The sequence below is a fragment of the Carcharhinus amblyrhynchos genome, chromosome 3 (assembly GCF_965287045.1).
Source record: "Carcharhinus amblyrhynchos chromosome 3, sCarAmb.v2.hapA, whole genome shotgun sequence".
NCBI classification, from domain to species: domain Eukaryota; kingdom Metazoa; phylum Chordata; class Chondrichthyes; order Carcharhiniformes; family Carcharhinidae; genus Carcharhinus; species Carcharhinus amblyrhynchos.
The window spans coordinates 30,312,053-30,339,763 of record NC_137326.1 but is presented as its reverse complement, the minus strand read 5'-3'; the positions used below and the strand labels follow the sequence as shown (position 1 = coordinate 30,339,763).

Sequence of the window (27,711 nt, the reverse complement as noted above, 5' to 3'; positions counted from 1 at the left end):
TTATTTCAACTTAACACATCCCTCAAATGACTGATAAAGCAAGTTATGTTGTGGAGTGTAAGAGTCGTGCGCATGTTCTACAGCACAATGCATTAGTACACTGGCATTTATTTCTCTTTCTGAATATTTTACAACAGAATAAAGCAATAAATATGTTTTCTAATTTATATTGCTCTTTCCAGGAGGAAAGAATGAGAACAATCAGTATTTATTCTTCATGCTGTTTGTACTGAAAAGATAGTTTTATTTTCAAGACATTATTTCATTAGTCATTTAATGATGTAAAATAACATGTAACGGATATTGTGTTACTATGATTATTGTGGCATGTCTCTTAAAAATGTTAATATTGCTTTCATATAATGTGTTTCCTTTATCTAGGTCATATATCCTCCTCATGCAAAGCTATCTGACAAAGAGGTTAGTATAACTAGCATTGCAAACCGTCTTTTTACTCATTTTGAATTGTTGGTGTAATATCATAAAGTACATTTCTTTGTATTTCAGAAAACGAGCATTTGTTATTTATCCTTCCCTGACTCCAACTCAGGTAATTTTACTATTGCTCGCTTTATTAAATTACCTATGTTTGACTGACAAGTAAGGCCACTAATTACTATCAGTGACCTTTGATGGTTATTCCCATTTTAATGAAAGGATATGAACGATAAGTCTCCAGACAGTACTGAGAGATGAACAGAAACAAAACTGGGAAAACTTAATTATCCGTTTACCAATTGGGACTGAAAGGAACACACTGGAGAAAATGAAATGGAATCTCTAAAATGTGTAAAGAACGCCTCCGTCAAGCAATTTTTTTGTAGAGCTACAAGGCAGACATATTGCTAGGTATGTCTACAAGTAATGAGAACAGGTTTATGAATTAAGTGTGAGTGAGCACCTTGGGAACAGTGGTAAAAAATATGATGAGGTTTAAGATCCAAGTACAAATGGAAAAAAATCAGTCCAAAAACTAGAATACCCCCGGATTGGATTAGGACAGCTCTGGAAAGATGCAAGGTGAACCAACTGAACTGACATAAAAGGAGACAATGGCACATTAAACTGTACAGCAACAGTGGAAATGTTTTAAAAAAAGACATTTCAGAAGTACAGAATAATTGAAATGCATTTAGTTTTAAGATGCCAAGGATATAACGTTAATGAAGAGATAAATATTGGTTAGAAATCAATCAACACTAATGAAGGGGATTAGTGAAGACTACAAAAATTATTAAAACATATTGAAGGATATTGAGAAAATAGATTTATGAGCAGGATAAATTATGCTAAGGGGGAATATGGAAAGATAATAAATCACCAAAAATATTTTACAAGCAAATCAATGAAACTAGGTGCAATTGTTACAAGCAAGATACCTTTCTCTGAGGAGAGCATTTTAAAAAAAAGGGGGTATTTACCAATAGCTTTAAACTAATCTTTACTGAAGAGTGATATTGAAAATATGATGAATCCTGAATTGGTAGCAAGCGAGTGTGTGATATGTACCAGGAAGCTTTTATGGAACTTAAAGTCAAAGGAAGATGTTGGTCCAGATTTTATGGGTAGAACCATACAGACTTATGTCACAGAAAGAGGTCATTTGGCGAAGATTGCCTGTGCCGTCCAAAAAATGAACCACCCAGTCTAATCCCACTTTCCAACTCTAATAGAATGCTGGTTGTAATGTCAGGGAAACTATTAACATAGCTCTTAGCATGTGAAACTGACAGCAATCTCTGGCTCCTGCACAAGGGTGGTAAATTGAGAAATCCAGAAATTGCTATCTATCCTACCACTTTGGTAGGAAGAATGGTAGGAAGGACTATTACTTACAGGGCGAAAAACTGCAGCAGGCGACGGTGCAGAGGGACCTCGAGGTCCTTGTGCATGAGTCGCAAAAACCCAGCTTGCAGGTGCAGCAGGTGGTCAGGAAGGCGAATGGGATGCTGGCCTTCATAGCGAAGGGGATTGAATATAAAAGTAGGGAGGTCTTGCTGCAGCTGTATAGGGCATTGGTGAGGCCGCAGCTGGAGTACTGTGTGCAGTTTTGGGCGCCGCACCTGCGCAAAGATATTTTGGCCTTGGAGGGAGTGCAGACAAGGTTTACTAGGCTGATACCGGAGTTGAGGGGGTTGAACTATGAGGAGAGGCTGAATAAACTAGGCTTGTACTCGTTGGAGTTTAGAAGAATGAGGGGAGATCTCATTGAGACGTATAAGATGATGAATGGGATGGATAGGATAGAGGTGGAGAGACTCTTCCCACTGAAAAAAGACAGTAGGACTAGGGGGCACAGCCTCAAGATGAAGGGGGGGGCGTTTTAGAACGGAGTTGAGGAGGAACTTCTTCACTCAAAGGGTGGTGAATCTCTGGAATTCTCTACCCATTGAAGTGGTGGAGGCTGCCTCGCTAAATATTTTCAAGAAGCGGGTTGATGGGTTTTTGATAAGAGAGGGGATTAAGGGTTATGGGGAGAGGGCCGGAAAGTGGAACTGAGCCACGACAGATCAGCCATGATCTTATTGAATGGCGGGGCAGGCTCGAAGGGCCAGATGGCCTACTCCTGCTCCTATTTCTTATGTTCTTATGAGCTGTTCTGACAATCTGTAGAAATTAGAATGAACAAAATTTTTGAATTTTGAATGCTGTAATTTTAATATTATAAATCCCTAATAAAGTTGTGGCTTATTACTGAGACATGATTGGATTTTTATAAGTATGTTAATCATTATGCCAAGAAATCTCTTTGTCCCTGGAATTAATTTTATGTTTGTGTACTGTCAAATGTTTCCATAATTGTGACTTTTGCTTATAGCCCAATCTTTATTTCAAATAGCATACATCAGGCTAGAAAATGAACAATCAGGCAGATAAGAAGGCTGTGTACTGTTGCCAAAATTATTCAAACTATACATGAAACAAACATTCAGAGTAAGATGCACTGCCAGGAATAAAATTTAGAGGCAAGATGATAAACTTGCAGTACACTGATGACACAGCACTACTTGCAGAATCAAAAGAGGCCATACAACATACCATAGATCAAGTAAAATATGAATTAAAATACGAACACCAAAAAGATAAAAACTATGGTATTTAGCAGGAATGCATTAAAATAAAGACTAAAATGGATAGTGTCACACTGGTTCAAGTAAATAGGCTTGTCTTCCTGGGACAATTAGTAACAGACAATGATAATTCTGACGCCAAAGTCAGAAGAAGGATGTAGATAGCCAGGAGTAATTTCATTAAAATGAAGGATGTATTTACAACAAAAAAACTTGAGCTTGAAATAAGGGGGAAAAAAATCATTAGGTGTTACCATTCTATCCACTTTATTATATGCCTTAGAAATCTGGACAATAAATAATCTCTGGAAGAAAATAGAAGCCTTTTAAATGTGGCTTATAATTGTATGTACAGATCATAAGAAAAAAGAGGTGCTTGAAATTGCAATAGTAAATCAAGCTCTTTTTTAAAAAGTAGCTGGAGAAGAAACATCAGTATTACATCCATACAATTGGCTTAAAAACTACAAGAGATCTGTTCCTGGGAACAAAATGGAAGGCAGCAGGACGAGGGATCAACAAAGTATAGTTAGATGATGGACATGATAAAGTGATTGCAGATGAGCTAGAGTTGATGTATAGAGATCGCTTAATGTATTAGGAAGCAGATCTTCTTGGTTGGAGTAGCTACAAGCTGTTGAGGCATAATATGGAAAATTTCAGTAAAAGATGAAAATACTGCGTATCTGAAGAAAAATATAATTGAGAGGTCATCAGCACAGATTTCAAAAGATGCTTGTATTTGACAAGCCTCATGGTAATCTTTTGAGGTGATGATAGACAGGGTGGATGGTAAAAATGCAGTGAATGTGATATACAAGGACTTTAGGAAAGCCTTTGACAAGGTACCATATGGGAATGCACGAGAGAAGATTACTTAGAGCAGAGAAAAATGCTAAAAATTGTGGGTAATTTTTAAGAGTGGATACAAGTGGATAGTGAGGGCAACTTCTGTTCACTGTGTAAATGATTTGGATATAAACCTAGAGGGAATGCCAACGATGTTTACAGATGCTAGAAGGTATAGTTAATTCTGCAGAAGATCAAGTGAAACTGCAAAGGAATTTTAATAAAATGAGAGAATCGAGCTAAAATAAAATGTATTGTTAGTAAGTATGAGTTGATGTATTTTGGTTAAAAAAGGAAATGTAATTCATCTCAATATAAGTAGAGCAAATGCTGTGTAGGAACTAAAAAATCGGGGTACAGGATCACTCGTTATTAAAGGTATCACTTTGGGTTGTTAAGGCTGCAAATAAAATAATAGTATTTAAGATTTTAGCCTAAGAAGTGAAGAGTATAAAGTCCAACAAGTAATGTTGAACCTATATAAAAACCCTAATAAGATCTCAACTAAATTTCTATTGTGTAGTATTGGGCTCTGTGCTATATGAAGAATATTGAGGCTTTAGAGATGATCCAATATTTAGCAGGAAATAAGACTTTAAATTTGTTTTGTTTGCCCTGTGATTGGCATTGTTCAAAAGGAAATGTGATTGTGCTTATCATAGAGAATGAGACAAGCTAGACACATTGTTTTTAGTAGTTGAGGGGTTAAGAACATGGGACCATTGAAACAAGATTAAATGTAAGATTTTGAGCAGGGAAATCCAAGACTGTGAAAGTCACTTCCATATTAATGGTTATTCTCATTATTCTATAGGCACAGAGTAAACACGTTAAGTCAAATGTCCTGTTTGAGTTGCAATTTCAAAGTAATTTCATGTAAACCTGTAATCATTAGCAACTCCAAATAAATGTCCTGATTTTTCTGCGACTTGCTGTCTGATTTCCATCTTGCATATAGTAGAATTGTATCATTGTTGTTATTTACCAATAGTTAACTTGTCTGTCTTATCCTTCTATACTGTTTTTCCCATTTCAAGGCACACATGAAGCTCGTGTAAAATACTGATGCATTGAAATTCTTTAGATTTACATTATCCTAAGTGATTGAAAATAATAGAGCAAACAAACAAAATTAGGGTGGGAAAGGACTTGCAGATGTACTATCAGTTTCTTGCAAGCTTTGTTGTGGAACAGTACAGCATGAGTTTGTGCCATGGTTTTCTCTGGCAATTTTCTAATTTTAACCATGTTGTGTGAGGGAGGAATAAACAGGAGTTGGCTGTTTGTTTTGACAAGAAAAGAAACCAGATTTTTGTACTCATTCACCTAATATTTGACGAGATTTGGTACATTATACTGAAAGCCTTTGAGAGAGAAAGAGCACCTGAACCCAGATACGAGTATACTTTTTATTCATTCAAGGAAACCTAGCCCATTCAAAGCCTAGGCCAGCATTGCCCATCGCTAATTGCACTTGAGTCAGTTATGCTAGTGAGCTACCTGCATGAACCACTGCAGCCCTGAGGTATAAATACAGAACAGTGCTGTTGGGATTTTGGCCTAACAACAGTGAAAGTAAGGATAATGAGTGGCTTTCAGGGGAACTTGTAAGTGGTGGTGTTCCCATGTATCTACTGCTGCCCTCCTTCTAAATAGGAATGGTCATGGGTCTGGAAGGTGTTGTCTAAGGAGCCTTGGTAAGTTCCTACTGTGCGTCTTGTACATAGTACATTCTGTGTGCTTTTGTGTGGTGTTGGTGGAGGGAGTGAGTGGTATCCCTTCTACAAACAATCAAGTGGGCTGCTTTGTCCTGGATGGTGGCAAGCTTCCTGAGTACTATTACAGCTGCATTCATCCAAGCAAGTGGAGAGTATTTCATCCTACTCCTTGTGTCTTAAATTGTGGACAGACTTTGAGAGTGAGGAGGTGAGGTACTCACCACAGGATTCTTAGCCTCTTGCCAAGCTATTTATATGGCTAGTTCAGTTGACTTTCTGGTCAGTGGTAACTCCCAGGATGTTAACGGGGGATTCAGTAATGTTAATGCCAAGGAGAGCTGAATATACAGTGAATAGAAACAATTTTGCTATCTGGGACCTAAAACCTTTATGTCTATATAGAATTGCAACAAGTCACAGCTTCAGGAAAGAAGGTAAAATAGAATAAAAATAAAATTAGCTCCCTGCTATCTAAGCTAAAGAAGCTGTACTTGGGTTGCAAGTAGCTTGTAAAACATTATAAAAAATATTTTATTCTGATTTAATAATTCAATAAACTAATATTTTAAAATCAAATTTGGTCAAATTCAACATTAACCAAGGAAGTGCAGTTATCGTGACTTAGAACCAACTTAAATCTGAATTAAAACCTGCCATTCTTCGAGAGGTGTAGCAAACTAGAATGGTCTTATTCTATGGTCCTATAACAGTAAGACCTTTATGTTTAGCATCTTTTGAATATCATTTTGATTACAAGTGAAGAGCTACAGTCTCAAAGACAACTTTGGGACATAATTATAGTTAGAGCAACTCGCCTATGACCTAGAATAGAATGGTTTATGCACAATATTTATTACACAAAGTAGATTACTACCTTGTCATACTCCATCCCTACTTGGTATATATATTGCCATTCCTTCATTAACAATGTGTTGGAGCAGGCTTGAAGGGCTGAATGGCCTATTCAACCATTTAATAAGATCATGGCTAATCCAACACTCACTAATTTCACTTTCTTGCCTTTTTACTTTCTTGCCTTATCACCATAATCCTTAATTCCCCTACTGATTTTAAAAACCTATCGATCTCAGCCTTGAAAATGTTCAAGGACCTGGCCTCTGCAGCTTCCTGAGGAAAAGAATTCCAAAGATTCACCATTTTTTGAGAGAAGAAATTCTTTCTCAAGTCCATCTTTATAGCTTGTCACACATTGAGACTAATTAAAAGCAGCATAATAAATGAACACTGTGGCACCAAGGCAGCATCATGGAGATTTAAATAAAATGTGCATTAGCTTACTCTGGCTGAGTGGATATATGTAAGGGGTTGGGGAGGGGGGTGGTGGTTAGTTTAGTGTTGAGTCATACAGACAGGGAATTTCCAAAGTTTTATCCCTTGCTGAGTTAGCAGATATATGTCTGGTAGCAATTAGTGAATTGCATTTTGCCTCCATTTCTCTGGAGTAGAGAGGGGGAACATAGCCAGGGTTCACCTGATCAATATGTAGTGCACCCTGCTAGAAAAGATAAATGTTAGATGAAAGTACAATCAAACTTAACTACAATTACATCCAATAAATTACCTGCTGACAGAATGGCTGACCTCATAGATGAACATTGAACAGAGCGAACTTGATATCAAATGTTGCTGATGCAAATGGAAAAGTACCCAGAGATTAGTAACTCCTTGAACAGAAGAGGGAGAATATTGTGAAGGAGAATTTTTTGAATGTTGCATTTATTAAAAATATTGGAACCAAGTTCCACCATCATGCAGAGTATGAGCTTTGGGGCTTGAACAATTAATTAGGGTCACGACAAGCCTAATTCGCTTGTAACTCCATAAATTAGGTTACTGTGAACTTCCTTTTCCCATTTGATGTAAAAATGAAGTTTTCAATGCAATGAGGTAAGCTAATCTTAATTTATAGCTAGTTGACTTATTTTCATTCTCCAACTCGGGTATCTGAAGCTGTTCTCAGTAAAATCAATATTTAAACAGTTTGCTAAATTAAGTACTTCAAGAGATTTTTCTGATATCTGATGATGTTTAATAGTACAGAATTGTGTAAACGTGGCATATAATTACAGTGGAAGTTATGAGCATGTATTATAAATGATCTGTATAAAATATAAAAATCTGTATTTGAAACTGATGTGGCTTGTGTCGCTTTTAAAAAACTTTAATGCTCTTTTTTGGTTTTGATGATTGATTAGAATCTATTGAATTTTTCTTCAGAAGCCATTCCTTTAACATGTTTACAACTGTTTTAATAGTGAAGCTATTTCATTTAATTTACTGTTGTCCAGCATGAAATTTTTCAATGGCTGTGGACATGTATAGCTGACGGGTTTTAGTGCATATGTTCAACTTGACTTCATGTCTCTTGACCTTATTGTCAAGTGAATGATAACAGGTGACAAAAAGGAGAGGGATGCAAGATAGATGTTTGAGTGACATTTGAGATAATAGAAAAGAGAAGCCATTGCTGGTGATGCAGTGAGTGGCTGAAATTGGACAGTTAAGAATGGAAATTGACGAGGCCGTTTGCACTAAGCTGGAGAATAGAAGAAAGGGGTTGGAAAAGGGTAATGTGGTTGACTGTGAAAAGGTTGCCAAGAAGTTGAGGAGGAATAATGTGCTACTTTCTTCAGTTACGAATAATCACTTATAATTTTTGGTTAGGGCCATTTTGGTACTGTGACAAATAGGAAACTGGGTAAATTCAAACAGTGCATTATTCTGGGCAAATTTTGGAGTTGGCAACCTGCTCAAGGACTTTGGAGAAAGAAGGGGAGTGCAGATGATTCAATTTGCAATTACATGGTGTAGGGTGGTTTTTGTAAAGGAGATGATGGTTTTATATACTTGAGGACAGGGAATAATTTACATTATCAGTTAACAAGAATGTCTGAGAGGCAAGATGAGTGGATCAAAAAGAGGAGGTGGTGTCGTGGTATTGTCACAACAATCTTCAGCAAGAAGTATGGATTGGATGATCCATCGCCGCCTCCTCCGGAGGTCCCCGACATCAGTCTTCAATCAATTCGATTCACTCTGTGATATTAAGAAATGGCTGAAGACGCTGGATATTGCAATCGCTACAGGCCCTAGTAATATTCTGGCAACAATATTGAAGGTTTTCCTTCAGAACTAGACATGCCCATAGCCAAGCTGCTCCAGTGTGGTTGCAATATTGGCATCTACCTGGCAATGTGGAAAATTGCCCAGGTATGTCCTATCCATAAAAAGACAAATCCAACCCTGCCAGTTACCATCCTGTTGGTCTCCGCTCAGTCATTGGCAAAGTGATGAAAGGAGTCATCAACAGTGGCATTTGCTTAACAATAAACTGCTCACTGAAGCTCAGTTTGGATTCTGCCAGGATCAGTCAGTTCCTGACCTCATTACAGCCTTGGTTCAAACATGACAAAAGAGATAAATTCCAAAGGTGAGGTGACAGTGAATGTTCTTGATGTCAAGGAGCATTTGACCTGTTCCAATAACACACAATCCAGGACAAAGCTTCACCCCCTCCACTATCGACAAACAATGGCAGCCGTGTTTACCATCTACAAAGAAGCATTGCGGGAACTTACCAAGGCTCCTGAGGTAATACCCTCAAAACTCTCAATCACTACAATTGAGAAGGACTAGGGCAGCAGATACCTGGAAGCACCACCACCTGGAAGTACTCCTCAAAGTCACTCGTCATCCTTGGAAATATATCAGGATTCCTTCACTGTCGCTGAGTCAATGTCCTGGAACTCCCTCCCTAACAGATCTTTGAGTATATCTACACTTTAGGGACTGCAGTGGTTCAAGAAGGCAGCTCAGCATTACCTACTGAAGAGCAACTAGGGATGGGCAATAAGTACTGGCCTGGTCAGCAACACCCACATCCGATAATAAAAAAAAAATCATAGGGACAGGATCACAGCAGCAAGAAATACAGACTATGCATTTGAGGACAACATGAAAGTATTGAAAAGATTAATTAGGTAGTGACCCAGGTTGAAGGCTTGGAAAGGGGGTGCCTGGTGAGCAAGAGCAAGTTCATGGAGGGGAACTGAAGAGACAACTGAATAGTTAATCTCAGTGATGGCAAACTCTATAGCTTATCACACTTGGAGGGTCAGGGGAAATGGGTCTGAGGAAAATGAGGAGTAATAAATAGAATAATGTGATCTTTTTTCAGAGAAGAGTGCTTTGATGTGCTTCTGTGCTTGTGCAGGTAGATCTACATCCCTTGTTTAAGTCTGAGCTCCTTGGAAGTGAAGGAATGAAAATGGGACTGCTACTGGGTGCCAGATCAGAAACCCCAAGGTATATTGTGAAGCCTGACTAGACCCCAACAATTATTCTATTTTGGCATAAATATGAGGAAAGAACATAAACATAAGAAATAGGAGCAGGAGTAGGCCATCTAGCCCTTCGAGCCTGCCCCGCCATTCAATAAGATCATGGCTGATCTGAGGTGGATCAGTTCCACTTTCCCGCTTTCTCCCCTTAACCCTTAATTCCCTTGTCTATCAAAAACCTATCTACCTGTGACTTAAATATTTTTAGCGAGGTAGCTTCCACCACTTCAACGGGCAGAGAATTCCAGAGATTCACCACCCTTTGAGTGAAAAAGTTCCTCCTCAACTCTGATCTAAACTGCCCCCTCCCCCTTATCTTGAGGCTGTGCCCTCTAGTCCTGCTATCCTTTCTAAGCTGGAAGAATCTCCCTATCTCTACCCTATCCATCCCCCTCATTATCTTATACGGCTCTATAAGATTCCTCCCTCATCCTTCTACATAAGAACATAAGAAATAGGAGCAGGAGTAGGCCATCTAGCCCTTCGAGCCTGCCCCGCCATTCAATAAGATCATGGCTGATCTGAGGTGGATCAGTTCCACATTCCCACCCTCTCCCCATAACCCTTAATCCCCTCGCTTATCAAAAACCCATCAACCCGCGTCTTAAAAATATTTAGCGAGGCAGCCTCCACCACTTCAACAGGCAGAGAATTCCAGAGATTCACCACCCTTTGAGTGAAGAAGTTCCTCTTCAACTCCGTTCTAAACCCCCCCCCCCCTTTATCTTGAGGCTGTGCCCCCTAGTCCTACTGTCCTTTCTGAGCGGGAAGAGTCTCTCCACCTTTATCCTATCCATCCCATTCATCATCTTATATGTCTCAATGAGATCTCCCCTCATTCTTCTAAACTCTAACGAGTACAAGCCTAGTTTATTCAGCCTCTCCTCATAGCTCAACCCCCTCAACTCTGGTATCAGCCTAGTAAACCTCCTCTGCACTCCCTCCAAGGCCAAAATATCCTTGCGTAAGTGCGGCGACCAAAACTGCACACAGTACTCCAGCTGCGGCTTCACCAATGCCCTATACAGCTGCAGCAAGACCTCCCTACTTTTATATTCAATTCCCCCTCGCTATGAAGGCCAGCATCCCATTCGCCTTCCTGACCACCTGCTGCACCTGCAAGCTGGGTTTTTGCGACTCATGCACAAGGACCCCAAGGTCCCTCTGCACCGTCGCCTGCTGCAGTTTTTCGCCACGTAAGTAATAGTCCTTCCTACCATTATTCCTACCAAAGTGGACCACCTCGCACTTGCCAACATTAAATTCCATTTGCCAGTTCCTGGCCCATTTGCCCAGCCTATCTAGATCCTTCCGCAGACTCTCCACACCGTCCGCGCAATTTGTCGTTCCACCAATCTTGGTGTCATCAGCAAATTTCGACACCATACACTTGGTTCCCTCCTCCAGATCATCTATATAAATGGTGAATAGATGAGGCCCCAGCACCGACCCCTGGGGCACTCCACTAGTCACCAACCGCCAATCCGAATAGCACCCATTAACCCCCACTCTCTGCCTCCTATTTGACAACCAATCCTCTATCCACGCTAACACCCTACCCCCAACTCCATGCCCCCTTACCTTCTGCAATAACCTCTTGGATGCTTTACTCCAGGAGTAATTCCACTGACAAATTGGGGATCTTTTTAACAAAACAAGCTTTATTCATAACACGTTTAAGTATAACTTTAACAAAATCAAACAGTTCAACTCTTAACAATTAAACTATCGTTAAACATGAAAAACAACTCTTTACTATTCAGTTCCAATTAAGCAATATTTCTGTTATAGACTTAAACCCTACTTTAAAAATAGTTAGCAAATCTAGTGATTCTTGCTTTAACTTTATGCTAACCAGTTTTGGAGTTTTCAGAGAGGCTTTATTGAGAGAGAAAAAAACAGAGCTGTTTGTAGGTTTCTATCTTTAAACAGCAACTGAACTGAAAGCTGTTTTACTCAGCTACAGTACTAGCACTTCCCAGTTCTATTATCACATTCATACATGACCCTACATACCTAGCTCACCTTTCTATGACTTTAATCCAGAAAACACCCCAAGGGGTCTTCTCTTTAATAAAACAAACCTCATTAAGCCTCCCGCTAAATAAACACTTGCATGGTTAAAATGAGTAATTATCCTGCTTTCCAGCATCTGCTATATTGCTTCCAGACAAACCGACTGTAACAAAACATCGAATCTTAAAGCAGCCCCCATTAAACATAAAATATATTAATAGTACAGTATCATTACAGCTGTACCAAGAATGGTGACTAAGATGCATGCACTTCTGCCTTATCTCTGAACAGTATTTTGCATCACTATCTCCATTATAGAGATCATACTAGAGACATGGACATCAAAGCTAAATCTGGTCGATTATGTTGTGGAGAATGGAGAGCATAGGCTCGATGGAGTTTGTGTGTCGTTTGAAGTGATTTAGAGTGAGAGATTTTCCCAAAGGAATTGGTGTTGGAAGATGATAAGGGATACGAGGAAATAATTAGTGGTGAGGTTTCATCTAATCAGTACCAAGGAGTATAGAGGACACAGGATATGGCATGGTTGAGGGGAAAGTTATGAAAATAGAATTATTTCTATGGTGGGAGGAAAAACAGAACTGTGTTGGAATTTAAATTCATGGGTGATAAGGATTCATGCAGTGGGGAGACTAAGGGAAAGTCAATAATAGTGACATTACCAGTCATTGCTCCTTACACATATGTTGCGTAAATGTTCGTTCGTGCCTCTGACACTGCCATACTCAACTATTTCCATTTCCTCATGGTCGTCAGCCTCCCATGGATGACCACATCCAAAACTCTGCTGCTTCCTCGTCCACATTAAGACTCACCCATCAGCTCATTCTTGCTGACCTACACTGATCCCAAGTCCTCCACTCCAATTTTTCACCCTTATATTTGAATCATTTTAGGTTTTGTATCATCTTTATAACGTCCCCCAGTTTGACAACTGATTCACATTCCTCCTCCTCAGTTCCTCTGACTCTGATCTCTTGTGCACCCGCCTTTCCATTCCTTTGTTCCACCATTGACATTTGTGCCTTCAACTGCTTTGACCCCATGTTCTGGAATTCCCTCCAAATCTACCTGCTTCCCCAGCTTCTTATTTAAGACCATCCTCAAAACTGGTTTTTATTTCTCCTAATCTCTCTGCTAATTTGGCATACGTTTTAGCCTGATTTAGTTTGTCAGTTTTGCCTATTAGTTTGCATTTCCATTTTCAAGATGCTGCTTAAATGCAAATTGTTATATTGTCATATCTTGCTCTTTCATCTATTTAATTCTTCAGTATATTTTTTGCTCTTTAATGCCATTTAGAATGCTACTACTATGTTCATGTGAGTTCTTTTTCCTTTGTTGAGAATTCTGGGGAAGTAATGTAGTTATATCTTATTTCATGCAATAGTTCCATGTTTGTTTATTTTAAAGTGCACTCCATTCTATTCCACCATCCATCAGGACAACTTCTAGAGTTATTACTATAACATTATGAATTTTTGCTTTGGGGAAAACAAATTTTACTCCAAAAAGTGACAGTTAAGTTGCAAATTCACATACTTTCTTGAAATCAACATGATTGTCGGTATCTGGAACAAGAAACCGCCCTGTGCATATTAGGTAGACACCCATCATGTTAGATTGTTATCTTCCTCGAAGTTCTGCCAAATGGAAGAGTGCTTTCTGGCTGAGCTACTCACTTGATAATGTTATGATCCCCGTGGGGACAGTAAGCTTTCGAGAAGAAATTTGAACTTCCAGTTAATAGCTGAAAACATATGGCGAGATTTCACATTTTAATATTTTTTACTGGAACAAGCCACTCACAATCCTGATTTGGAATTATATCACCGTTCTATTACTGTTCAAGAAGATGACACCCCATCACCTTCTCACAGGCAATTAGTGATGGCCAGCGACAACCACGTCCCGTGAAAGGTATTTTGAATAGACAATAAACACCGTTGTTGTTGGCTACTTATACAACTGTACTTTTTCTTTTACTTTTAACTTGACCAAAAAACCCACTTCACAGATGTGCTTTGCATTGTCCCTTAAGAAAATATTCAATCTTTCCAGAACCAGTCCAAAGTGATCCTCAGGTCCCAAAGGTTTATTTTAAGTCCCAGAGCTTTCTTCATGGTGCGTGTTTTCCCTGGTGATTCTCCATCCAGCACAAGCTAGGAGAACATTCCAGCCTTATTTCAAATGCTCACAAATTTAGCCTTTTCAATCTCAGTGTGAGCTCCCACCCACATTTCTGTGCAGTGAGCCATAGAAATTTTTTGGCTTCTAGCTGCTCCCTTCTGACGTCTGGTAGATTGCTTGTATCTGTGAGCGGTTAGGGGTATCTTAGAACCCTTCCATTCTGATGACAACATGAGACGTGGGCATAGCTAATCAGGCAGAAATGCTGATTAGCTATGCTCTACACCCCAATTCTTCCATAGTGTGAGTTAATGGTCCATCTAAAACACAGCTGTTTACAACTTGACATTCTCAATTTCTTTCAGGAACTTTGGAAGCTAATAGTCTAACCATTGTTAACATGGGTACGGCTTCCATTGCCGCAGGTCTTTCTAGCAAAAAAACTTGGGTTTTTTCATCTTTAATAGCTACATCACCCAGACCTGCTAGGCAGGCTTTAGAACAAGGTGCATGACTCCCTTCATTTTACCCTTAATAGAAGACACAATCTTGAAACAAGATAATCATATAAAGTTGGCATTTGTAATAAATTTGCTGAACCTTGGGACACTAATACTGCTTCTGTTTTGTCCTTAACCATTGAAACATACTTTTATGCTGTTGCGCAAGCACTGATAAATTTGCAGTTTCAATTATAAAATGAATTTGAGTTGGAGAACAGATTCACAAGAGTTGAATTGATTTATCTGGATGGTTTTACAGTTTCATACAATCCCTATAGTGTAGAAGGAGGCCATTTGGCCCATCGTGTCTGACAGTATCTTACCCAGGGCCTCTTTCCCCCACCCTATCCCTATAAACCTACAAATTTACCATGGCTAATCCATCTAACTTACGCATCTTGGGACTGTGAAAGGCAATTGAAGCACCTGGAGGAAACACTCATAGACAATGGGAGAACGTGCAAACCCCACATAGACAGTGACTCCAGGCCAGAATTGAGCATGGGTCCCTGGTACTGTGAGGCAGCAGTACTAACCATCATTATTTATAAATGAAAAATCTTTATCCAGTGGTGTTTTCTTGATGAGATGGACTCTTCATCTTTTAATGAAGAATTATAAATTCATGGCAAAATAGACAAGACTGAAGGCAAATTATTAAAAATGATAAATTACTAATGGATTTTCATTCAAATATCAGTTTATAGAAAAAGTCAGTTTTAACTTCATCGCCTTAAAGGTATATTAAGATGCTCATGGAAATTATGGGTTGAATGCTATTGCTGAATGCAGCCTGATTTGGGATGGTGTCCATTTGTAACTGCATGAGTTGTATATTTTAATTTTGTTGCTGTGCAAGTTTTGACTTGCATGTTCTTTTCATCTGAAGTGTACAAAATCTCGGGTGAAAAACATTTTTTAAAAGGGAACACCTCTTTGAGGATCATTAGGTTTTGGAATTCAAAAGAAAGCAATCGAGGCTGGCTGATTGAATTCAAGGCTGAATTAGACTCATGTTCGATTGACAATGGAGTTGAGGGTAATTGAGAGACAGACAGGAAAGTGGAGTTAAGGCCACTATTATTATCAACCATCAACTTCGTGAATACTGGAGCAAGATTTATGGGCCAATGGCCTACTGCTCCAGATTTTTTATGATCTCACCACACCTTTTGGCATCCACGTCATGCCTATGTATTTACTAGTGTAATGTTGAAATGTAATTTGCATGTTTCCATTGCTTATTATGCATAAGCAGAAATCCCCTGTGGAACAGATTTGAAACAAAATAGTTCTGACATTTTTGTGCACAATTTAGATTAAAATACATACAAGCAATTTCAGCTTGAAACAAATGGGGTGCACACTAGCTACATAACAGAACAAATACTGCCAGGAAGTCAAAGTGAAAGTGGAAGCGCTTGCAACTAATCTTTGCCCTTTGGCAAATCTAAGAGAACCACTGTGAACAACAGATGGGACCCTCCTGTAGACATGCCACATGTCCTGAGATTTGTCTTCAAAGAATCCTTGAACCCTAATCTTGGCCCACCTCGCAGGCAGTGTTCAAGTTTAGGTTTTATGTCTGCTCCATTCCAGCCATTTCTGATCTTTGAAATACCTCAAATGTTGGCTACTTTGTCCTCACATTTAATACCCATGAAGATCTGAATGCACCTCATGTGGAATCTTTCCAAATGGTTAATGTGTCTGAAGTCCATGGAGACAATTTTCCCATCCCCCTGCCGTAGGAATCGTAGCAGGTAGGGGTGGATCACTTGCAACTAATCTTCACCCTTTGGCAAATCTAAGAGAAATACCATGAACAACAGATGGGACCCTCCAGTGACTTGGTCAACCTGACAAGGCTTTCAACACAGTAAACAGAGAGATCTTGTGGAAGCCTTGGTCAAACTTGAATGTCCTGCTAAATCCGTGTGGTGAATACGTTGGCCCTTTCAACATAACAGGTGGTGTGAAGCAGGGTGTGTCATGGACTCTGTGCTAGCCAGTATATTCTTTGTTGCCATGCTTTCTGGGCATTTGATGGGATACACACCAAACTCGGAACAGATTGCAATTTCTTCAACCTGAGGCAACAGAAATCCTCAACTAAGATGTCAGAGATGATGGTACAGGAATTCTTGTTTGCCAGTTATTATGCCCTTGTGTCACTCTAAGCTTGGCCTTAAATTTTGGGTTTTTTTTTCAAAAGCAATTGATTACTATGGACTAACAATCAGCTAAAGGAGATACTCCATCAACCACCGCAAAACCCTTACTGTACCCCACCGACTGTAATTGTCAAACACACAACCCTGGTGATTGTTGATAACTTGGAACACAGTCTTCAGAAAAGTTCGCATTGACAGATAGGCAGCGAATAGATTTGCCAGAACAAGCTCAGCATTTACTCCTTTATGCAAGAATCTGTAGAGGAAACAAGGAATCAAACTTGCAACAAATTTTGCTGTGTACAGAGCTATAGTAATATCTATCCACCTGTAATGTGCTTGTGAAGCATGGCGGGATTTTCTGGCCGCACTTGCCCAAAACTGGAAAATCCCACCTGAGGGTTGCATGATCCACACCTGCTATGATTCCTGTGGCCGGGGGATGGGAAAATTGCCTCCATGGATTTCAGACATATTAACCATCTGGAAAGATTCCACATGAGATGCATTCATATCTTCATGGGTATCAAATGTGAGGACAAAGTAGCCAACATTTGAGGTATTTCAAAGATCAGATGTGGCTGGAATGGAGCAGACATAAAACCTAAACTTGAACATTGCCTGCAAGGTAGCCCAAGATTAGAGTTCAAGGATTCTTTGAAGACAAATCTCAGGACTACCATAATGGTATATCTACCATCGGCTGGGAGAAAAATGCATCAAAAAGAACTACCTCAAGTCCTGGCATTGCTTACTTCAAACTGCAAAGAATATTCTTTGTGTAGGCAATTAAGGACAAAAGGCAAGCTTGAAAGACCAGGCAGTCCACACAAAATTAAACAATTCATCCTTTGCCCCCACTGGAGAAATCCAGGCAGGTCAACCACAGGCCACAGCCAACTAGAACACACGGGTGACTTTACACGTGCAATAAACCACCATGTGATAACTAAGAACAAATGACAACAATATTCCAGGAAGTTGGTGATAGTAACAACATCTAATCATATGTCATTTGGTACAGAGAACTGAATAGTTAATTGAATTTGTAACTTTGTAATTTATTAGTTTAGCTCTTACAATTTTGATTCCCTTGGAGCATTTGGTTTAAATTACAGTCAATAGTAGAGTTTGAGCACATTTGTAGTTCTCTTCATACAATTTCAAGTTATTCTGATTTTGTTCTTTTATTATTTTTAAGTACCGAGCAGTATTATTGAATAAAGCATTTGTTTATGACTGACTTTGTTAGTAAATTTCCTCAAAATGTATTTAATCAACATGTTTACTTCTATGTAGATATAGTACTGATTGTTGCAGGATCAAATCACCAATTGAATGATAATGAAATAAACCACTATCTCGCCAACTAAGCCAAATCCAGAACTTCAATCTCAAACCCATTTGGCAAAGACTCATCAATCATCTATGTAATGTCACTTTTTTTGACAACAAAATTTACTCCACATTCTACCAAAATAAATGGTGCCATTAACCATTGTGACATTTCCCATTTTATACCCCAAGGCAGCATGGTGGCACTGTGGTTGGCGCTGCTGCCTCACGACGCCAGGAACCAAGGTTCAATTCCTGGTTTGGATTACTGTGTGGAGTTTGCATGTTCTCCCTGTGTCTGCATGGGTTTCCTCTGGGTGCTCCAGTTTCCTCTCTGTCTGAAAGATGTGCTTGTTAGGTACATTGACCATGCTAAATTCTCCCTTGGTGTGCTCGAACAGGCGCCAGAGTGTGGCAACTTGGGGATTTTCACAGTAACTTCATTGCAGTGTTAATGTAAGCATACTTGTGATACTCATCCTTAAACCAAAGTAAACAGAATAAAACCAATGCAACAGAAGCATTCAGCAGTTCAGTGAAATTAAAATCAAGAACTTGCACATACTGTACAGCATACTCAAACTGAAATAAAAATAGAAAGTGCTGGAAGTACTTGGCAGGTCTGGCGGTATCTACCCCAAATGACTTATGAATGTTCTGGACTCCAGCTTATCTTCCCCATACTTCATGAACCTCCACTCTGCCAAGTACTCCCTTTACTAAGAAACTTTAACAGTCTAATGTTCAGAAATTCATCTCCAGTGCAATTTGACTGCAATTCGTTGGATTCATTGTACAATTAAAACACACTACCCAATGCAAATAAAACATATTTTCTTTAATTGGGTTTATTAATTTGTGTCACAAGAATAGTCTTACACTTACACTGCAATGAAGTTACTGTAAAAATCCCCCAGTCGCCACACTCTGTTTGGGTACACTGAGGGAGGATTTAGCATGGCCGGCACACCTAACCAGCACATCTTTTGGACTGTGGGAGAAAACCGGAGCACGTGGGGAGACATGCAGACTCCACACAGACAGTGATCCAAGCCAGGAATTGAACCAAGGTCCTTGGCGCTGTGAGGCAGCAGTGCCGCCTTTGGTTTTATGGTTGGCTCCGATACATCCAGAAACCAAGAGTGAAGTCTGACTAGGATTAATTCAGCAGCAAATTATTTGTAAATGGGGAGGAAAAAGAGAAGAAAGGATTGTTTAAGGAGAGACAGGATGCACTCTGGGAATCTGACTGGAAAAGGTTCCACGGGAGTGCTCATGCTGTGGGTGGGACGAATGGAAGAGGAAAGAAAAGAATCTTAGTTTGGGGCAGGAAATTACCTTATTGAATGGAGTCAAGAAAAGAACAGGAAATCTATTTTGAGAAGGTGACTGAGAAGCACTACAAGGACAGAACCTGTTGAACAGGGGCATGGAAGTATAGGAAGATAAATCCTTCTGTAGAGATGTTGCGAAGAGGAGGAATGGTTGTGGGATTTGGTAATCTCATTTAAAAAAACGGCATTAAGCTTTGACTTTCTGCAACTATTGCTCAGGAGACAGAATGTGTTACATTTTTTAAAACCTTCATTAAATGACCAGCCACACGCAGTAACCTGATAGCGATTTAAAAATACTATTTGAAAATGCTACATTAGATTCTACTGGTAAAACAGTGGCTTTAAATTTACTGGAACAGTATCTTTATTTTTTCTCTGCTTAAGTCCCCTAGCTCACTCGTGCTACTTGTTTTGTTCAGTTTAGCTTATTGGGCGAGGCAAAGCTGCCTATGATTCTATTAATGGGTGGAACAGATTGTGTTAGTTTTTCTTTTCCCGGAAATCAGGTACTCCATTTAGCAGCCCATGTAAAAGCTGGCAAACATCACAGTCAGGCCAGACAATGTTTTTTTTAAATTTTAATAAGAGCAGAAATTTTTTTCTTTCTCTTGTATTACTAGAATTTGAACCAGCAGTCCAATGAGTTGGACGTTGTTTGACCAACTAAACCGACCTTAACGCATCCCTGCTAGTGGATGACCTTACCAGTTGAATAGTTTTTTTTCAAAATCATTTTGTTACCATTTTTAAAAGTCAATTTTATTTGTGTTGGCAGCAGAAATGTTCCATTTTGTCCAAAGTATTGAATGACATTCCAGTTTTTGAAGCATGCAGATCTGTCGACAAAATGTTTAACGAATTTCGTACTAAACAATGTGGAAAACAGAAATGGTGGAATTATTACATTAGAACAGTAATGCAGAGCACAAGTAAATAGTGAAATCCATTCCCTGTGCCTCTTTAGTCAAGAGATTGAAATGCCTGTGATCGGAGTGACTTTTACTGTTAAAGTCAACATTGGCAGGTGGAGAGATTTGAATCAATTAAGGAGATACACTACTGACTTGTTAAAGGCAGATCAAGCTTGACTTGTCTGAATTTTTTTCGTGAAGCAACAATGAAGGTTGACTGAAATGTGGTAGATCTGGTTTATGTGTATTTTAAGAAAGTGTTTGACAAGGTACCAAATAAAACTCTGACAAATTAAGGCTAACAGAACAGGATGGTCAGTGTACAGTTGAATTTTAAAAAACCTTAAGGACAGAAAGCAGAGTTGTGATGTTTGTTTTTCAGACCAGAGCGTAGTAGCTGGTGTGTTTCCAAAGGATAGTGTAAAAATCACTTTTTTTTTGCTACATATAAATTGGGTTATGAAATAGAAAATAAAATTTCAAAATTTGCCAATGGGGCAGAAGCAAACAATGAGGTTAACGTAAATTGCCTGCAAAGGAAGAGAGGTCAGCAGAATGGGCAGGCAAATGACAGATGCATATCAATATGGAAAATTAAGGGATGATGCATATTGGCAAAAGTTAAAGGGAAGGGCGAATAGAGGTTAATGGCACCAATCTTAACAGTGTGGAGGAACCAAGGAATTTGGGGTGCTTGTGCACAATCTTTGAAGATGGCAAGTCATATTGAGAGAGTGGTTAGCAACAACTGGTGGGTCATGGGCTCCGTAAATAGATGATTTGAGTACAAAAACAGATCAGTCATGCTAAATCTTTTAAAAGGTCTAGTAAGGCTGCAACTAGAGTATGGCATCTAGTTCTGGTTGCCAACTTCAGGGAAAATGTGAAGATCCTTGAGAGGATTCAAAGATTTACACGAATGGTTCCAGAGATTGTGGGTGTTTTGGTTACAGAATTTGATTGGAAAGGCAGGGGATGTTCTCCTTAACGTAAAGGAGGTTAATAGGAGATTTGATCAGACTGTATACAAGATTATGGCAGGCTTAGATAAGGTGGACAAGGAAAAACCCTTCTATCAGCTGATGGTACATGGTTTAGGGGACATATATTCAAGGTTTTGTGCAAGAGGTATGGGAGAATGTGACAAAGAACTTTTAAAGCAAAGAATGATAATGACCCTGTTTGAGGAAGTGATAAGAAGGATTGATGGCAGTAGTGCAGTGGGTGTTGTGTATGTGGATTTTAGCAAGGCATTCAACAAGGTCCAACTTGGCATATTGGTCAAAAATGTAAAAGGGTTATGCAGAAAACTAGTTAAAACGTTGGCTTAGTAATAGGAAACCAAGCTAGTGGTCAATGAATGCTCACACAAATGGAAAGTTGTTTCAAATGGCATTTCACAGGGCTCGGTGTTGGGACCCTGACTGTTTGCATATTAGCGATTTGGATATGAATGTGGAGGGCGCAGTTGGGAAATTTGCAGGTGACACAAAGATTGGCTGAATGTTGAACATAGCTATGATCTTCAAAATGATATCGATGAGTTGATTGAGTCAGTGGTAAAATGGCAGATGGATTTTAACGCAGAAGTGTGAGGTCATATACTTAGGAGGATCAAACAATTATATGGAGTACATAATAAATGGGAATATATTAAGAGGGGTAAATGAAGTGAGAGATCCTGGTGCATGAATGTGCAGGCCCCTAATGGTAGTTCAAGTAGACAAGGTTGTAAAGAAGGCATGTGGAATGTTCTCCTTTTCATTGGCAGAAGTATAGAATATAAAAGTAAGGAGATAATGTTGGAATTTATAAAACAGTGTGAGGTCACCACTGGAGTATTGTGTGCAGCTTTGGTCTCCACATTACAAGAAGGATATAATTGCTCTGGAGAGTGTGCAAAGAAGGTTTACAAGAATGTTGCAAGAGATAAAAAGAAGTGTTGCTATGAGGAGAGTTTGGATAAATTGGGGTATTTTCCTTGGAATAAAGAAGGCTGAGAGGTGACTTGATTGAGGTGTACAAAATTTAGGGGGAGAGAAAGAATGGACAGGATAAAATTGTTTCCCTTGGTGGACAATTCGAGAACCAGGGGAAATAGATTCAACATAAATGGCAGAAGTTGTCAGGGGGACATGAGGAAGAACTTTTTTTATGCGGAGGAATAGTTGGTATATGAAATTTGCTGCCCAAGTTGGTGCATGCAGAGACCTAAATCCTTTGAAAAAGTATCTGTTCAAGCTTTAAGTTTATTTCTTGTTACAAGTAGGCTGACATCAATATCACAATGAAGTCACTGTGAAAATCCCCTGGTTGCCACACTCCAGCACCTGTTCGGTTACGCTGAGGGAGAATTTAGCATGGTCAATGCAGCTAACCAGTATGTCTTTTGGACTGTGGGAGGAAGCCAGAGCACGTGGAGGAAATCCAAGCAGATACTGGGACAACGTGCAGACTCTGCACAGATAGTAACCCAAGCCAGGAATCAAATCCGCTTCCTGGCACTGAGTCAGCAGTGCTAACCATTTCACCATGATAGTGAAGAAGATAACAAAGTTGGAACATTAAGCATATCAAAAGTGTTCACACAAAGGAAAGTCATTTGAGGGAATACAAAGGCAAATTGTTGGCTGATGCGTATCATCACTGATGATGTAAACTTGGCGGGGGAAATGATGACTAGAATTTTGGAAAAGATCAGTACTCTGGGATGACTTCCTATTTAATATAATTGTACAACTGGTCAAATAGGATACATGAAATTTAATTTAAATATGTTAATGACTAGGTAACATATATCCAAATCAGATTTCTCATGCTCTGATATAAAATTGACATGTTAGGAGATCGCTGCTTGCTGATTTGAAGAGTGATTGCACTTTTTGTTAAAATATGTTGAGATTTGGAGGCCTTGGGAATGGATTTTTTAGGCCAGTTTTGTTCCTAATTGTGCCAAGCATGTTATTACTGCTGATTATATTGGCATCAAGGATTTTTTCTATCAACGTTGTTTTATTATTTGGAGAAGCAAGACCGATTCTTTTTCAAGAATGCTCTGTTTCCTTATTGAAGTTATCCATAGCTGTGATCTTTTTCCATTTAAGAATTATCCAAGCATGGGCTCTTTCTTTTGCAAAGTGACATTACTATTTAGTTAATAACACTGTAGGCTGGTTTTAGACAGCTGTGCCCTTTTTGCATTGCATAAATAAATGCAGGACTGAAGGTAGGAAGTATATACATGCTAATGACAGCCTTGCAACAGCATTTGATTATTGCAGTTGGGTTTAAGCCAATGAGGCATTATTGCTCCAAACAATAATCTGTCTGGACCTGAGTTCAGAAATCATCTGGTCTTGTCCTATATCGCTCTCATTTTCTTCTTCTTTATAATTGGTAAAATGATGATCATAGAACCCCTATAGTGCCAAAAGATGCCATTTGTCCAGTTGAATCTGCACCAACTCTCAAAGAGAAACTCGTCCACGGCCTGTAACCCCACGTATTTACCATGGCTAAACCACTTAACCTACACATCTTTGGACTGTGGGAGGAAACCATACTATCCACAGGAAACCCATGCAGACAGTCACCAGTGGTGTGCCGCAGGGGCTCAGTACTGGGACCTCTCCTCTTTGTAGTATATATGAACGACTTGGAAGAGGGTGTACATGGTGTGATCAGCAAGTTTGCAGATGACACCAAGATGGCAGGATTGGCAGATACTGAGGAGGACTGTCAGGTGACACAGCAGGATATAGATAGGTTGGTATATTGGGCAGATAGATGGCAGATGGAATTTAATCCTGACAAATGCGAGGTGATGCATTTTGGAAGGAATAATGCAGGGAGGAGTTACGTGATAAAAGGTAGGCCGATTTAAGAGTATAGAAATAGAGGGACCTGGGAGTGCAGGTGCACAAGTCTCTGAAGGTGTCAACACAAGTAGAGAAGGTTGTGAAGAAAGCTTATGGAATGCTAGCCTTTATAGGAAGGGGTGAAGAGTATAAGAGCTGCCGTCTAATGCTTCAGTTGTACAGAACGTTGGTTAGACCGCATTTGGAGTACTGCGTCCAGTTCTGGTCTCCTTACTACCGGAAGGACGTGAAGACCCTGGAGAGGGTGCAGAGGAGGTTTACCAGGATGTTGCCTGGCATTGAAGGACTGAGGTACGAGGAAAGGTTGGAGAAACTGGGGCTCTTCTCAGAAAGACGGAGATTAAGGGGGGGATATGATAGAGATGTATAAAATAATGAAGGGAATAGATAGAGTCAACAGTGGTAGGCTTTTCCCTAGATTGGGGACAATTACGAGAGGTCACGATCTAAGGGTGAGGGGGGAGAAGTATAATTCGGATACGAGAGGAAGGTTTTTCGTGCCGAGGGTCGTGGGGCTATGGAACGTGCTACCGAGTAGGGTGGTGGAGGCAGGCACGTTGGACTTGTTTAAGGTTTACTTAGATAGACACATGAGCGAAACAAGGATGGAGGGTTATAGTAGAGGGTATTAAGTAGGGTCAGAGCCTTGGGACGACACCGGAAATGTAGTATTACATGCTAACGTTTTGTCTTTTTATTCCACAGGTGTCGGTCCACCTTGTTGTCAAACGAGGGGCATGCACACGGTGGGTCGTGCGTGGGCTGCTCCTGGAGGTTCCGGGAGTGGCCTAGTACTTTGTGTCGTTGTGTATGCTTAATCCTGGACCAGCAGACGGGCACCGCAACAGCTCAGTGACTATCACTGCTAGCTGTGCAGATACATGGATTTGGGCCTGTCTGTGGGAGTTTGCGCATTCTCCCTGTGGTTGTGTGGGTTTCCTCCGGGTGCTCCGGTTTCCTCCACACCCCGAAGATGTGCTCTTAGGCTGATTGGTGTACCAAATTGACCCTACACTATTCTCCCCTGAATCTGGCTACATTAGGGGTTCCATTCACATACACACAGGGCAGGGTAGGTGTAGGAAGATGCGGCGGCGCGGGCTCGTTGGGCCGAAGGGCCTGTTTCCCGTGCTGGGTTGTTCTTTGTTCTTTAGTTACCCAAGGTTGGGATCGAACATGGGTCCCTGGTGCTGTGAGGCTAACCACTGTGTCACCATGCTGCCCGTTCTCCTCTCTTCACGTTTGGTCTATAATTCCAGGTTAAGTGCAGAGTCAAACACAATTGTGAAAGTACTGTATTTTGTTATTCAAATTACATCCACAGAGCACGAGAAGCGTAGGAGCCATTATTGAGAAATTATTTGTGTGCCAAACTAATCTGGTGCATTCTGAATATTTGTTGGTTAAGACCCATGTTAGTTTAGTGGTTAAATACACCTGCAAGTGTGGTAGTTAACCAGATGGACAAGGATGCAGGTTCTGAGCTCAGTTGAAATTAACTGGTGCAGCAGTGGAGCTGCTATGATTGAAATCTCAGCTGTCATTTAAAAAAATTTAGATGATACATTTGCATATGTTAGGATAGTGACAACACAAGTGCTTTGGAAGATGTCTTGATGTCATTTAAAGTCACTATAAATACATGTTCTTTCTTTCAGACAACGGGCCTCATTAGGGAGGGAGCAGATCAGCCAGGATTCTCACTCCTGATAACTAGCCAGTGACCTCTGTTGGAAAGTGTACACATTAAATGGGGACAGCAATTTAGTGCTGCTGGTGTATATTATCTAAGTTTCATTTGACATAAAGCACACAAGCATACATTTATGGCACAGTCAAAAAAAAACTACTGTCTAATCCCATCCTCCAGCTCTTGGTCTGTTGCCCTCTAGATTATGATACTTCAAGTGTAAATCCAAGTGTTTTTAAATGCTTTGTGAGTTTCTGCCCTCTACTGCCCTTTCGGGTAATCGGTTTCAGCTGCCTGCTTTCCCATGGGTGAACAATGATGTCAGAATTCCTATCTCATGCTCCTCAAAATTATTTCCCATTCACCACCTCTGTTCCAAAGAAAACAAATGCAGCGTATTGAGGCCGAAATTTCTCATTCCTGGCAACGTCCTCAGGTCCTCCCTGTAATAGTGTGGCTAGAACTGTATGCAGTTCTCGCTGTGGTGAAGCTAGTGTTTTGTATGGTTCCAGCATAAACTCTGTGCTCTTATACACCAGGCCTTGGCGAATAAAGCAAAGTATCCCATATACCTTCTTGACCACCTTCTATATCTGTCATACCTTTGGGGGGACCCTCCACAGCTCCTCTGTTCCTGTGCACGTCATAATCTTACCATTTACTGTGTATTCCCGTACTTTGTTTGCGCTCCCCAAATGTGTTACCTCACGTTCTCTGGATTGAATTCTGTTTAAAGTTTATTTATTAGTGTCACAAGTAAGGCTTACATTAACACTGCAATGAAGTTACTGTAAAATTCCTCTAGTCGCCACACTCCAGCACCTATTCAGGTCAGTGCACCTAACCAGCACATCTTTCAGATTATGGGAGGAAACCAGAGCATCCAGAGGAAACCTACGCAGACATGGGGAGAACTTGTAACCTCTGCACAGCCAGTGACCCAAGTTGGGAATCAAACCCTGGTTCCTGGCGCTGCAAGGCAGCAGTGTTAACCATTGTGCCAGCATACTGCTCCTTTGCCACATTACTGCCCACCTGAGTGGTGCATGGCCTCACTCCCCAAAGCCTGCCCACCAACACAAGTCAGGAATGCTTCCCAGTTGCCTGGATCAGTGCAGCTCCAACAACACTCGAGCTCAACACCTTCCAGACAAAGCAACTGCTTGATTGGCACCCCTTCCACAAACATTCACTGGCTTCAGTTGTGGCCCATCAGCTTTAATTATCAAGTGTCCACACGGTGAAGCCTTACATTGTTTGCTGGAGCAGACGAGGAAGGAGCATCAGAGAGAAAGCTAAGACTTTACCTGTTAAAAACCTGTTTAAAATAAGTTTAAAGCACTTTGTTCTTTGTAGAACTGTTTAAAGCATTTACTTATTGTATTTACTGCTTTAAGAATTGTGAGGGAGTGATTAGCAGGCAGTTGTGGCCCATCAGCTTTAAATCAGCGCCAAGTTTAAAAGGAGGCCTGGTGTAGATAGCGGGCAGCGTCGGAGCGGGCAGCGGAGTGAGAGGGAAGCAGAGTGAGCTATTAGGGCTTAATATCAAAAAGGGCTTGAAGGTAAAAAGGCCAGGTGGAAAGAACAAGGGAAAAATAAAAAAAAATTTTTTTTTTCAAAACTACTACAGCAAAAAACAAGGAAAAATTTTTTTCCCACAACAAATTATATTGAATAATGGAGGGGCATGTGATGTGCGGTTCCTGTATGATGTGGG

General features: G+C 40.1%; 1 protein-coding gene across 1 annotated transcript in view; it reads left to right on the top strand.

Annotated features, from left to right (window-relative positions):
• The window catches only part of dennd6a (DENN/MADD domain containing 6A), a 104,316-nt gene that overhangs the window by 9,691 nt on the left and 66,914 nt on the right, over positions 1-27,711 (top strand). Inside the window, exons 2-3 of the mRNA XM_080182846.1 lie at positions 382-420; positions 508-550. Of these exons, the coding sequence (XP_080038972.1) occupies positions 382-420; positions 508-550 (82 nt within the window). The remainder of the gene's footprint in view (positions 1-381; positions 421-507; positions 551-27,711) is intronic.